Genomic DNA, 14120 nt, shown 5'->3' on the forward strand with positions numbered 1-14120 from the left:
TTTCATGACCACTCTCTTTGTCTACTGCACAAAACCTTGTATTCTTTAATTTCCTGAGGTCTCCACCTTCCCAAAGAGCTTCTTGTTTGCTCATTCTGCCTTCTCCTTCCAGTGGTTTGAAACTCTCATTTCTGTTCCTCTGCAGCTCTGATGAAAGGTCACCAACCTGAACCATTAATTCTGTTTCTCTCCGCAGTTGCTGTGTGAAATGATGAGTTTTTCCAACTTTTCTATGCAAATTAAGTTTTTCAAGAGTTTTTACACTGAGACTAGTACCATTAAAAGTGGAAATTCATATCAACTGCAGGGACTTCAATGACACTTCTAGGTTAGAATGGGGAAAACAATAACAGTAACTTCAGGTTTTCCACTTTTAATTGGGCGTGTAAGATACCAGAAGTCATGGTCAGTTTCACAAGAGATGCTGAAGACTGATAGTTTAATTACTGTCACAAAATCTAGGCTGCTGTAAAAGGGTAGTTGTGATAAAATTTTAAATGCAAATAGTATGACAGATTACTGACTAACCTCTTTTTCTGCTAACTCTGCTTGTAAATTGTTAATCTTCTCTTTAAGATCTTTATTTTCTTTTTTATATGACTCAACCTCTTCCAGCCTTTCCCGATCATCTCTTTCACGTTGTTCCTTAAGACGTTCAATAATTCTTTCCTGTAAGTGCCAAAAGTAAATCTGACAATTAAAGGTTAAACACATTTACAATTCAAATTTTCAATCACAATATGTGATGAAATTTCTTTATTTTATCCGCTGTAATACAAAAATCATTGATAATAATATTTATGAATGCTTTAACGCTGTGAACATATCCAGTCTGGAAGTCTATAGTTCGGAATCACTTGTTGACTGGAAGTTTTGAGATCCTTAGCATCTTGGTATGTTAATACAATATTCTGGGAACATAAACAGGACACAGTATTTGGATCAGCAAATCAAGTTTTATCACCTCTCTGTGTTTTGGGAAAGTAAGTGCTCCAACATCATCTTATAATCCAGAAAATTCTGAAGTCACTTGGCTCCAAGCATTCCAGACTGATGAACTTACAGTGTAATAGATATCTGATGCATCTTTAAAACTTGTATAATTTTAGTATAGAAGTTTCTATAATGTATAACACCATGGTAACTACATAACAAAACACTGTTTCCAGTGATGTGAACATTAAATGCTGTTATTAGGTCATAAAATAAAATTTGTATAATTATTATTTTTAATTGAATTTGCAGTTCATATATTTTCAGAAGATATCAGTCTACCTTCCTGAAAGTAGTTGAAATATATTCCTGGTTAGATTTCATTTCATAACCTTTGATGTACAATTTATTCTCGTCCCAGTCAAAATAGGATCCTTTCAGAGTGACTGTCTGCAACAATCGAGTCAAAAGCCTGAGCCAACAATTGCCAAATTAGAATACAATAACAGCTATCCACAAAACACAGCATTAAGAAAGAACTGAATATCATCATTATAAAAGTGTGGGGCTCAAGAAAACATCAGTTTTAAACTTGGATTAATTTAACCAAAGCTCTCTTGACTGTAAAACTGAACCACTGGTGCGGGGGAGGTGGGTAAGAGGGCAGGGGAAACAAGCTTTGCAATAACAGAGTTTATTCTAACAAGGTTCTACTATAGGCCACAGCTTCTACAACTCAACCACAAAAATTTTTGTTCTCAAAAAATGTAATCAAGCAGTTGGTTTTGAGCCTCCAGAGACCCTGGATGTTTAAAGAGGCAGCACAGATGGGGAATGATCCCTGAGGCAAGCTTGTTTCTTGGCAAGCTCTGTTACTCCCTGAACTTTCACTAGGACTGGTCAACTTTAGTCTGTCAATGCCAGATTTACAGTAGCAAGATACTTAGTTAGAGAAAATAAACCTGATTAGGGTGTCAAGTGTCCTTCGTTTCTGACAAAGTTACCATCCACCGAGCTCTCAAGGACTGTCCTTCCTTACTCTTTGAAATTTGGCCTGGTCATCCAAAAATGCTTGAGGTAACACATGCCAAAGACAGTTGCAAAATTTCAGCTCATCCAGCTGCACATTCAAGCAGAAGCAAAAAGCACTTCTTACTCCAAATTGATGTGGAGGTGCCAGTGTTGGATTGGAGTGGACAAGGTCAGAAGTCACGTGACATCAGGTTGTAGCCCAGCAGGTTTATTTGAAATCTCAAGCTTTCGGAGCACTGCCCCTTCAAAACTTCACCTGACGAAGGGGCAGCACCTGGAAAGCTTGTGATTTAAAGTATACCTGCTGTACTATAACATGGTGTCATGTGACTTCTGAGCTACTCCAAATGGAGTCGAGATGCCTACATGGTGCCCTCATGCTTATAAGAATTGCACATATATTTGGAATTAGAGATGCTTCCCCTGCAACTTCAGCTGAACGTCTTTCATTCTGTACCTGTAGTAGTGCTAGAAAAGTCAGTCCTGGACAGATTCTCCAGCCTTGAATTATTGTTATGTCAAAAGTGAAGTAAATAATAAATTACACAGAGCTAGTTAGAGTGAGCTGGCAAATTAGGTTAAGAGATAGTTCAATAGAGATGCAGCGGCAGACGTTTAAGGGGTATTTCAGATTCCACATATTCCAACAAGAAAGAAACGTTGGAGAATGTTGGAGAACCCAACATCTGTGGTTCACTAAATCTTTCATTTCAAGAAAATGCATATACAGATTACCTGAATGACATGGGCGGGGAGCATTTCATTCGGTTAATCGAATGCCGGACAACACAATTTAGCCGAGCATCAGGGCGTTGCAAGCTTGCCGGATAATCCGATATTCGGGTAATAGAATGCCGGATAATTAAAGTTCCTCATAATTATACAGAGAAAAATGGAAAACCAAAAGATTAGACAGTCCATAAAAAACAGCAAAGAGTGACTGAAACAAAAATTAATAAGAAAGAACACATCAGAACATGAGAAAAAGCTAGGTAGAAAACAGATGGTAAGAATTGCTATAGATATTTTTAAAAAGAATTAAAGCATGTGTTGGTGTTACAGAAGTGATTCAGGTCAGTAATAATGAAAAATAAAGACAGCAGATAAATTAAACAGATATTTTCCATCAGTATTTGACCAGGTAATATCTGAAAAAAGCTGTAAATCAAGAAGCAGACACGAAGGATAACCTCAAGAAAATGATTTTGAGGGAATTGTCAGAGTTGAGACTGACAAGTTCCCAAGACCTGATGGACTTCACCATAGGATTGTGAAAGAAGTGGCTAGTGAGCAAGTTGACTTTAATGTTCCAAAATTCCCCAGATTCTGGGAAAGTTCATTTATTCAAAAAAAAGTAGACAGAAAGCAGGAAACTCCAGGCCAATGAGTTCAGGTAATTAGACTGAGCCAGTATTATTTTGTGACAGTGGATAAATTATTGAAAGTCTTTGAGGAGTTGAGACATACTGTGATTGAAAGAGAGTAGCCTATTACAATTTATGTAAATGACTTGAATACAAGGCCTGATGATATGTTACTAAATTTGCTGATGACAAGAGGAGGAGTGGGAGAGTAAGATGAGAAAAGACTACAGAAGACATATAGATTAAGTGAGAGAACAAAGGTCTAGGAACATGGAGTATTGATGTTGAGAAATGTAAACTAACTAATATTAAGCAACACACAATCTAAATGGTGAAGATTGTAGAGTTTCAAGATGCAGATGGATCTGGGCATCCTAAGGCGTAAATCACAAAAGATTAGCATTTAGGTACAGCAAGTACAAAGGGAAGCTTACAGAATTTTCTTTATTGTGATGGAATTTGAATACACAAGGAGGGAGTTTCTGTTTCAGCTATACAAAGCAATGCTGACACCACATCTGGAGTACTGTGTATATTACTGATCTCCTCATTTAAGAAAGAACGTAAATGTGTCAGAAGCAGTTCAAAGAAGATTTATTAGACTAATACCTGGGACAAGCCAACAGTTTTATGAGGAAAAGCTAAACAGGCTAGGTTGGAATCACCCAGAGCTTAGAAGAGTAAGAGACAAGTTGATTGAAACACAAGGTGCTGTAGGATCTGAAAAGGCTGGATCTAGAAATGAAGTTTCCGCTTGCAGTAGAATTTAAAACCAGGTATTATTGTATAAAAATAGGGAATCCATTTAAGACAGAGATAAGGAGAATGCTTTTTCCCTTACAAAGTCAGTATCTTTTCAACGCTCTTCCTCAAAGGATGTTGGAAACAGACTTTGAATAGTTTTAAGCCTGATTTAAACAGATATTTGAGAAGCAAAGGAGTAAAAGGTTATCAAGAGTAAGTGGGAATATGGAGTAATCAGATCAGCCATGATCATACTGAATGGCGGAGCAGACTCAACAGGTTGAGTGGCCTAATCCTGCACCCAGCCTGCATGCTCCTATGACTTATGTGCGACTCAATCCTGCTAAGTGAAGAGTCTCAGTTTTTGTTTTTTTTTAAAAAATGTTCATGAACTGCAGCCTCAATTGTTTCAATTCAGAAATTACTTACTGATGCTGATATTTTTACTCAGACTGATATAAAAAGTGTGTCTAGGCTTGTCATCTTTCTACAATTTGAAGAGTGACTGCACAGTGCATAATTACTGCATAAGTCATGAGTGTCCAAAATTCTACTGATAGTGCTAGAACAGACTGGAACTGAGAAGTTGTCACTCATTAATTATCTATTTTGTTACTATTGGCGCAACACAACAATGCCATCAGTGGTGACACTGCACTAATACCCCCTCTCAGATTTTCACATTTACGAAAGATATACACAGTACGATGAACTGCTCAAGATACCTTCAAATGAATTTTTCACGTTACTTAAAAAAGAGATTGTAATTTGAATTTGAGAATGAAGATACAAGGACCTCCTTAATTAATAAAAGTTACATTTAACATCTTGCTTTGCAATATGCAGTTGGTTCTGATACAACTTGATAGTTCCGTTCCCATGCCACCCTGCGTTATAAGAAAATTATGCAATCCAGGTAAGGAAAGTTCACGTTCTACAAATAATGGTCTAAATTCTTCAATCGCTTTGTAGCTAATTCATGTTGAAGAAACACTTGCTATAGCAGAACCAACTGTACCTTTTTCAAATGCTTTGAGTGTTCAGGCTAAACAAATGTGAAATATTAATGCTATTTGTCCTAATGAACTTTTGATTTATGGTTTGTTCCTTGCACAGTCAATGCTGTAAAGTAATGCCACCTAAACTCTATGGTTACCTTTACTGCATTTTCTGACAATAATGGATGCAAGGAGATTAATGTGTGCACAGGTGGAAGGCTATTGTTGCAAGCAAAACAAAAACAACTTGGAATCTAAGGAGACCAAAACTGATGAACTTAGAACATCTTTAACCAGCCACCAGTAGAAAGAAAATGTAGCTTTTACATCCATCAATAGTTTCTAGCTCATACATGAAACTTCAATTTTCCAACGTTACATTTTATTAACTGAACAATAAAGCAAGTTTAATTCCTAGAAACTGCAACACTGTACTATGCTGTTAATATTAACCCTCCAATGAAAAGACTAAAAAGTACACTAACTGGCAAATAATAGAATCAAATGATGGTCTAATCATATTAAGTATCCATATCAGAACTCAAAAGTAACCAAATCTCACCCAGCTCCTATATGAAAGCAAATAACCATGCCAGTCCTCCAAACCTATTCTACAGCTAATAAGACACCAAAATGTCTAAGAAAAAAAGCATAATCGTACATAAAAAAAACTTGACATTTTAAGATGGCTACACACGTCTTTAACTTGGGTGTATCATTACTTTATAAAATGGTCGAATTCTCTTGAGGGAATATCTGGGTCAAAAATTCAACAACTAACTGAGTGTAATCCAAACAAATTCTTTCAGTTTTTTAGACTTACTCAGGCATTAATCTTAAGCTTACCAAACAGCTTATCCATTCAATCAGTTAGAAAATGCAGAACTTCTCTGATGACTAACAGTAGTCAATTAACTAAATGTTTTTATTTTACCCCATTACAAAGCATTCAAATAACTGAATAAAATTAAAAATATATATGTATAAATATAATTTCTGTTGTTAACATTTGAAATTAAATCTTACAAAATTTGGAGTCAAATGTTCCACAGCAGCCTCACCAATCAACAAGCACATCCTGACAATTCAAATCAATTCAAGATCAATTCTCTTCATCTCTGAATTTATGTCATTCCTTTTCTTCCTGTATTCTGCCTTATTTAAGTTCTCATTCACAGTAGCATCAGCGCTCTTCTGCTCCAACCTTGATTTACAATTTCCAACTTGTACAGTTCACTTTTTTTAGCTCTTCATCTGCAGGTAAGATTTTTGGTCAGTTCAATGTTTTCAACCATTATCCCACTCATGCAAATCAGAATTCAACTACTGTCAACAATTGCTACAAATTTCACATCTGTATCTGACAAGTTAAGCAATATCCAGTTCTTATGAATACTTATCTCAAGTGGCCTATCACCTGCAAAATCAAATTAATTTTTGGTTAAGCTCTGGTGAAATCAGAGTGGCACAATGGTGACAATACTATGATCACTTTTGTATACAGGATATGGTAATCTTCCACTTTCTGGAAGGTTAAGGAAAAACCTTGTAGCTCAGATGATGTGAAATGTAAGCTGTCAGGGAAAGAAACAAAACAAAAATCTATTTACAAAGCAATATCAACCTATCTCCTACTGCTGCCCATAGTATCATAGTAATAAACAGCATATACTTGTCCTCTGCAGTGTGCCTACTTCACAAAAGCGTATTGTCAAATTTAAGCTTACCAACTCAAAGCACAGTCCCTTTGCCTTTCTTTAATTTCTAGACTTAAACTTGCTAGAAACTAACCATCCTAGAAACAACTCTGTTCCTATCTCTCCACTTTACCTTTCCCAGGCTCTAAGTATTGAGAATTAGTTTGCCAAAATGCCCATTGAAATGATGACCTTGACAAAATACCTCAACTTCGTGTGGCAGCCACGACAACTGCAATGTATGTTTTGATTCTCCTTACAACTTTATAATCAGAAGCTTTACTATGTGAAAGGTGCTAATTAAACGCAAGTTGTTACTACTTTTAGCTGAACTCCCTGATGGCACCCCTGATAGAAAACTGAACCAATTTTACAGCTGTAAAGTTCTCTGGAATGTACTAATAACAACCTGTCCTTCCCCATCCCATCCCTTGTCTCAAAAGCAATATGGATAACAGTCTCAATGGCCAAACATTTTTCTTCTCTGGAAATCATGAAAATTCCGAGAAACTGAATGGCAGCTTGGCTATAGCTCGAATTTTCTTACCATCAAATTAGAAACGTATGCTGGCATTCTGAAAGTTATTACTTTACAACCTGAATTTGACATCTGAAATAAGTAAAAATATAAAAATGCCGCAGACACAACTAATGATTTAACGGATAGTATTTAAATGTGTTTCAAATGATAGAGAAGAAAACAGATTTCTGAAATTGCTAAAAACAACAAATCAGTTTAACTTCAAAGATAATGAGAATCACAATGATTATTGATTCATGGGATAATGTTTTCAAATAGCTATTTTTCTACAAAGCATCCAGCCTTATTCTGGGACAAACATACTTTCAAATGAGTTACTAATTATTTGGAATTTATCAAAAATCCAGAGATTACTTTTCAAAAAATACTTTGCAACAATTACTTTTTTTTTACATATTACATGGTACAGGGCATTTATGTTGGCTCTTGAAAAATAAATCATAAAACTAAATCAGTAAAATTAATACCTTACATAGTTAATGACTGAAAACATTTTCACAGACCAGACAGGAGACTAATTTGAAATCTGGTTCTGTACAGGACAGATGTCAAAAGTAATCTAAACAAACTATGTTGAATGACTATAATATTGTGTTATACCACATTCTACTCTACATCTCAGAGGCATTAAATCTCCTTTATCCATCTTATTTGCATTGGCAATCTTTAACTTGCACATTAATTGAATTGCGTTCATCATAGGAGCAGGAATGAAATTAAACCAGTATGTAGCTTATTTTAAGGCCAGTCACAATGCTCATCAGCTGTCTGAATTTTCCTTTGTAAAAGCTCTTTACTTCAGCATGCGTTGAAAGAATAAAAGTCTCTCATTAATATTTTGCCTCATTCCCCAAAAATTACATATTATAGGTTCAAGAGGACAATATTTAGTCATGAGTGGAATCCACTTATGTCCATCCCAATTTTACAAAACTCTTAACCAAAGAAAATACAGAAACTCAGGTTCCCCAAAAGTAATAACTCCGAAAAATGGGTGGACATGTGAGTAATTACTATTTGGTCAACTCAGGCCCATAATTTGGGGTTTCCTAAACCCAAGAGGTGAAACAAAAAGCCTGCGATTTAGAAACAATTTCTCTACCATCAGAAGCTAGCTTGCATTAAAATACTGAGCAGAACCAATGTATGAATTTTCCATTTCTGATTTACGTAATTGCTGAGAAAAAATATTGACTACAGTGAAAAAGTAGCTAGAGGGTGGTGTCAGAGGGTTCTTGTTCAGACTGGAGGCCTGTGACCAGTGGCACACCACAAGGGTCAGAACTGGGTTCACTGCTAATAGTCATTTATAGAAATAATTTGGATGATGATATATGAGGCATGGTTAGCAAGTTTGCAAATGATACCAAAATTGATGATTTGGTAAATAGTGAAGGAGGTTATCTAACAGTTCAAGAGGATCTTGAACAACTGGGCCTGTGAGATAGGAATGGCAGATGGAGTTTAATTTAGATATTGCATTTTAGTAAGATGAACCAGATCAGGACATACACAGTTAATAGGTAGGGCTCTGTGGAGTGTTGTTGAACCGAGAGATGTAGGGGTCCAGGTGCATAGTTCCTTGAAAGCGGCATCACAGGTGGACAGGGTGATGAAGGCGGCATTTGGCAGATTTGCCTTCATTGAGTATAGGAGTTGGGACGTCATGTAATGGCTGTACAAGATATTGGTAAGGATACAATTGGAATACCGTGTACAATTCTAGTCGCCCTGCGAAAGGAAGGATAAAATAAAAAGGATGGAAAAGAAATTTACAAGGATGTTATGAAGACTGGAGGGTTTGAATTACAAAGGAAAGGCTGGATAGATTGGGACTTTTTCCCCTGGAGCACTGAGGGGTGGCTTTCTAAGAGAGGTATAGATAAGGCGAATAGCCAAGGTCTTTTCCCCAAGGAAATCAGAGGGCACAGGTTTAAGGTGAGAGGCGAAAGATTTAAAAGGGAGCTGAGGGGCAACTTTTTCATACAGCAGGTGGTGCATATATGGAAGATGCTGCCAAAGGAAGTGATAGAGGTTAACACAATTACAACATTTAAAAGACATTTGGAAAGTATATAAACAGGAAAAAGGTTGAGAGAGATATGGACCACATGCAGGTAAATGGGACTAGTTCAGTAGAGAAAACCTGGTCAGCCTGGATGAGTTAGACTGAAGGGTCTGTTTTTGTGCTGTATGATCCCACCACCATCAAAATATCTTCTGGCCCATAAATCTGGTACTGCTAAGGAATAATAGCAAGACTTTGTCTACTATTATACCTGCAGGATGATATATGCTGACTGAAAAGCCCCACACGTGATGATTTATGTATAAACCAAAAGTATTTGGTCAAAGTAAATACGTGTTTAAATGGCGTTTGCTCATATCCTAACAACCCACTGTTGAAAAATAAATCTCCGAATCTTTCCCTTCAGTCTTTTGTGATAATCTTACCTCTACACCCTTAAATTACCAGTTACCACATTATCCACCAAAGACACAGTTATCTCTATTCAATGGTTTTCTCTTGGCCTTCTTTTGTAAAAGCCCAGACACTTTCTTCATTTCAAGAATCTCCCTTGCTTGGTGCAATCTTGGCAAATCTCGATGCTTCCTCAATCCTCTCCCAAATTCAGACATCCAAAACTGGAACCACCATTACAAATGAATATCTAAAGAATATTTTAACATTTTATCTTTGCCTTTGCATTCTGTATTCCTCATTGTAAAGCCTGCGATCACAAAAACCTGTGTCTTCAAAAAGAGCTTTGTTAGCATGTTTTCTCTAATTTTTTTATATAATATATTTTTATTAAGAAAAAAAGATTTTAAATATTACAAATACAAAACAATGCAATTCAAAACAGTACAAAAATAGTACAAAACTAAACCTAAATAATAAAAGAATTCCCCAACCCACCCTCCTGTACGAATGTATAAACATATATAGAGAATTATAAAATTTAAAGAAACCTAAACTAGCTATTTAACTAAATAAATAAATACCTAACAGCAAACAAATAAATAGTAATAACTCAGCCCAGCCAAACAAAACACTCATACATTCACAGTTCCTCCTCCCTGGATATTGGACTCATGAAACACAATTGTTACGGCTATATAAAAGCCCTTGTTAGTGTGTCCCCACCTTGTCCAAAAACAGCAAACTGGTAAGGGGGCACCTTGCCTGAGAGGCTTCGATATCTAGCCATATTGAAAGAGGTTCCCCACAAACCTAATCACTCACATAAGCCAAATGCGAGCTTAATTGGTAATTTTTAATGTCAGAAATGTCTACTCCCTCCAATCTGGGAGGCAACTGCAGTTTGGCTAATTTAATGAGGGGCTGTTTACGGTGCCAGATAAAGGAGCTGAACCGACCGTTCAGTCTCCTAAGTGTTTGTTTATTGAAAATCTGGGGGAGCATCCTTATAGGTTATAGCAAACGAGGGAGAATATTCATATTAATAAGCGCTATCCAACCCAACCACGAGACTGGAAGTGCCTCCCATCTTTGGAGATCTTGTTTAATTTTTTCAAATAATTGAGTAAAATTGGCTTTGAACAGCCAATCCAGAACTGGAGTAATGAGTATGCCCAAATACATAAAACCCCCCTGAGACCAACTAAATGGGAATCTATAGTCACTCTCAAGAGCCAACTCTTTCTTAAGACCACCCATAGGCATTGCCTCTGATTTAGCAAAATTAATCTCATACCCTGAAAAAGTGCCAAACGCGTGAATGCATTGTATCAGGCAAGGCACTGAAACTGCTGGATTTGTCAAGAAAATTAGAACATTGTCTGCATACAGCGAGATCTTATGTAATTTTGACCCCACTTCTGGAACTGATATATTGGGGTCCCCACGAATGGCCTCTGCCAACGGTTCAATCACCACCGTAAAAAGTAATGGTGAAAGGGGACAGCCCTGCCGGCTGCCCCTAGAAATATTAAAATTGCTTAATCGTACCCCGTTGGTAATGATCGCAGCGAGGGGTACACTGTAGAGAACCTTTACCCATCTTATGAAAATTTCGCCAAGACCAAAACGGTCTAGAGTATAGAAAAGGTACGGCCACTCAACTCGGTCAAATGCCTTCTCTGCAATCCCTGTATTGACTGCTGTTGACATACTTGAATTACATTAAGCAGCCTCCTACATTATTGGAGGATCTGCGACGCTATATGAAGCCCGTCTGATCCTCTTTAATAGAGGGTAACACAGTCTCCAGTCTTAACGCGAAAGCCTTAAAGAGGATCTTAAAGTCCACATTTAAGAGCAAGATGGGCCTGTATGAAGCACAGTCTTCCGGATCCTTCCCTTTTTTAAGGATAAGTGAAATATTGGCCTCTCTCAGAGATGGTGGGAGACAATCATGACTGTATGAATCATTAAACATATTGAGCATTGGGCCTGACAGTATACTTATAAATTCCTTATAGGATTCACTGGGAAGTCCGTCAGGACTGGGCGTCTTTCCACTCTGACACTGCCTCACAGCTTCCTGCACTTCTTGCTCTGATAATGGGGCACTGAGAAAGGACTGTTGTTCGGGAGTGACACCCGGGAGATTCAGATCTCTAAAACAGGATTCCATTTTGGCCTGCCCCTCCTCACAATTCTCAGACCGATATAACTTCTGAGTAGAATCTCTCGAACACCACATTAATCTTTATAGAATCACATGTTAGGTTCCCAGACCGTTCCCTAATCGCTGTAATGGTTTGTGGGGCACTCCTCTTTCTGGCAAGGTATGCTGAGTATTTGCCTGGCTTGTCACCATGCTCATATAACCTTTGCTTTGCAAAAGCCAGCTCCTTCTTTGCCGTCTACTTGAGCACAGAATTTAGTGTAGACAGCAGTGCCGTAATCCTCTGTAGTTTGACCAACGAGGGTCTGTCAAAATAGGCTTCTCGGCTGCCTTCAACCGTGCTGCTCACCCTTCTGCCGCTTCCTACTGGTGGAATATGAAATAACTAACCCCCCGGCATAGGCTTTGGCAGTTTCCCGGAGAACAGATGAACTATCAACCGAGCCAACGTTGATGTCTAGGAATGCCTGAAATTCCCTAGAGAACTCCACAAACTTAGTGTCCATGAGAATAAAGGAGTCCATTCGCCAGTACCTTGAATCCACTGTAACATCCTTAAACTTAACCATGAGGTACACTGGAGCATGATCAGAGATGGCAATATTATCAATCGTACAAGATGCCACCAGATCCAGGATTACCGCAGGGGTCAGAAAAAAATCAATCCTCGCGTGACATCTATGCGGATTGGAGAAAAATGTGAAATCCCTACCTGTAGGGTGGAGACACCTCCAGATGTCCACCAACCCTAATTCCCCACACAGACCTAATAACTGTTTAGTTTGTGCAGAGGGACCTTTAGGCAACCTGTCTACTGTGGGGTCCATGAGGCAATTAAAATCTCCCCCTGTGATGATGTGCCGAGACTTGAGACTTAACAGTTTAGAAAAAAGCATCTACCAAGAATTTAAGAGGATGAGGGGGACAATAAACATTTAAAACACCATATTCTTCCCCATTTATCAAGGCTTTAAGAATTACAAACCTCCCGTATGTGTCTTGAACACATTCCAATAATTTAAATGAGAGACTTTTCTTAACCAATATAGCCACTCCCCTACTTCTGGCATTAAATTATGAAAAATAAACTCGGTCAAAGCCATTCTGCTGTAATTCCCAATGCTCCTTGTCATCCAAATGTGTCTCCTGTAACAAAGCAATATCCACCTTCTCCTTTCTAAGACTCAAGAGTACCTTCTTCCTCTTAATTGGTGAGTGACTTCCCTTAATATTCCAGGTACACCATTTAATCAAATCATTAGGCATTATCTTCTGCAAATACATTTAAGTTCCAGAGAGGAGGAACTGAACCACAAACTGCTGAGCCTTAATGTCGCATGGCCCACCAAATATAAAAACTACAAATAAAACCACTACATTTAACAAACATACAAAATTATTAAAAATAAAAAAAACAACAAACACCAGAAAACAAACCAACATATAAAGCACCAATAGCGCTGAGTAGGGGAACTCACCCCCTGCCCAGAGGGGGCAACTACCCGTCCCGAACTGCCCATAAATAGGCATCTAACCATCTCAACCACCTTCACTTCTCCCAGCTAGAGCCTCATCGCAAGTACAAGCTAAAAAGAATAAACACCCCATAGAATATCAATATGAATAAAAAAAATTATTTTATTAAACAAGAGGGAATAAATACCCCACCCATCCTTTGGTATGTCCTAACTTAGAAATTTAAAATGTACATCTTAACTACCGCCAGACATAATTTGAACCAAATTATTATCAATAGAGGAAAAAAAAGGGAAAAACCAAGCTCCAACCAGATTTCCTCCATTTCTTTTACAGAATGTTAAACACATACCCAAGCAACAATATTTATACATATTACAATTGCTTAACTTAGGTTAGTTTGTCCACAAAGTCTCTTGCCTATTCCGATGTGTCAAAGAGATGCATGGATCCATCTAAGGTGATCCGAAGCACTGCCGGATATCTCGGAGTACTGAATCCAAAGCTCCCTCAGTCTTCTCTTGACACCATCATACAATTTTTGTTTCTGGATCACCGCCACTGAAAAGTCCTGAAAAAACATGATCTTAGAGCCCTCGTAAATTAGGGCCTTTGGATCCTTCCCCTGGAGTCTGGAAGCCTCTCCTTATCCCGGTAATGATGGAACCACACCAGGAAAGGACGAGGGCGTTGACCCAGACCCAATCTCTGCGCTGCGACCCGGTGAGCCCTCTCTATCT

At 37.8% G+C, this 14120-nt stretch overlaps 1 protein-coding gene across 10 annotated transcripts in view; it reads right to left on the bottom strand.

The window, feature by feature from the left end:
* Positions 1–14120, bottom strand: part of erc2 (ELKS/RAB6-interacting/CAST family member 2) — an 846554-nt gene that overhangs the window by 412849 nt on the left and 419585 nt on the right. For all 10 annotated transcript variants that reach the window (XM_087994311.1, XM_087994312.1, XM_087994315.1 and 7 more), the window contains one exon: positions 529–669. In XM_087994311.1, coding sequence (XP_087850437.1) covers positions 529–669 — 141 coding nt within the window. The remainder of the gene's footprint in view (positions 1–528; positions 670–14120) is intronic.

The sequence above is a fragment of the Chiloscyllium plagiosum genome, unplaced genomic scaffold (genome assembly GCF_037043375.1).
Source record: "Chiloscyllium plagiosum isolate Xiang-an unplaced genomic scaffold, Cpla_swu_hap1 HiC_scaffold_14, whole genome shotgun sequence".
Taxonomy (NCBI): Eukaryota; Metazoa; Chordata; class Chondrichthyes; order Orectolobiformes; family Hemiscylliidae; genus Chiloscyllium; species Chiloscyllium plagiosum.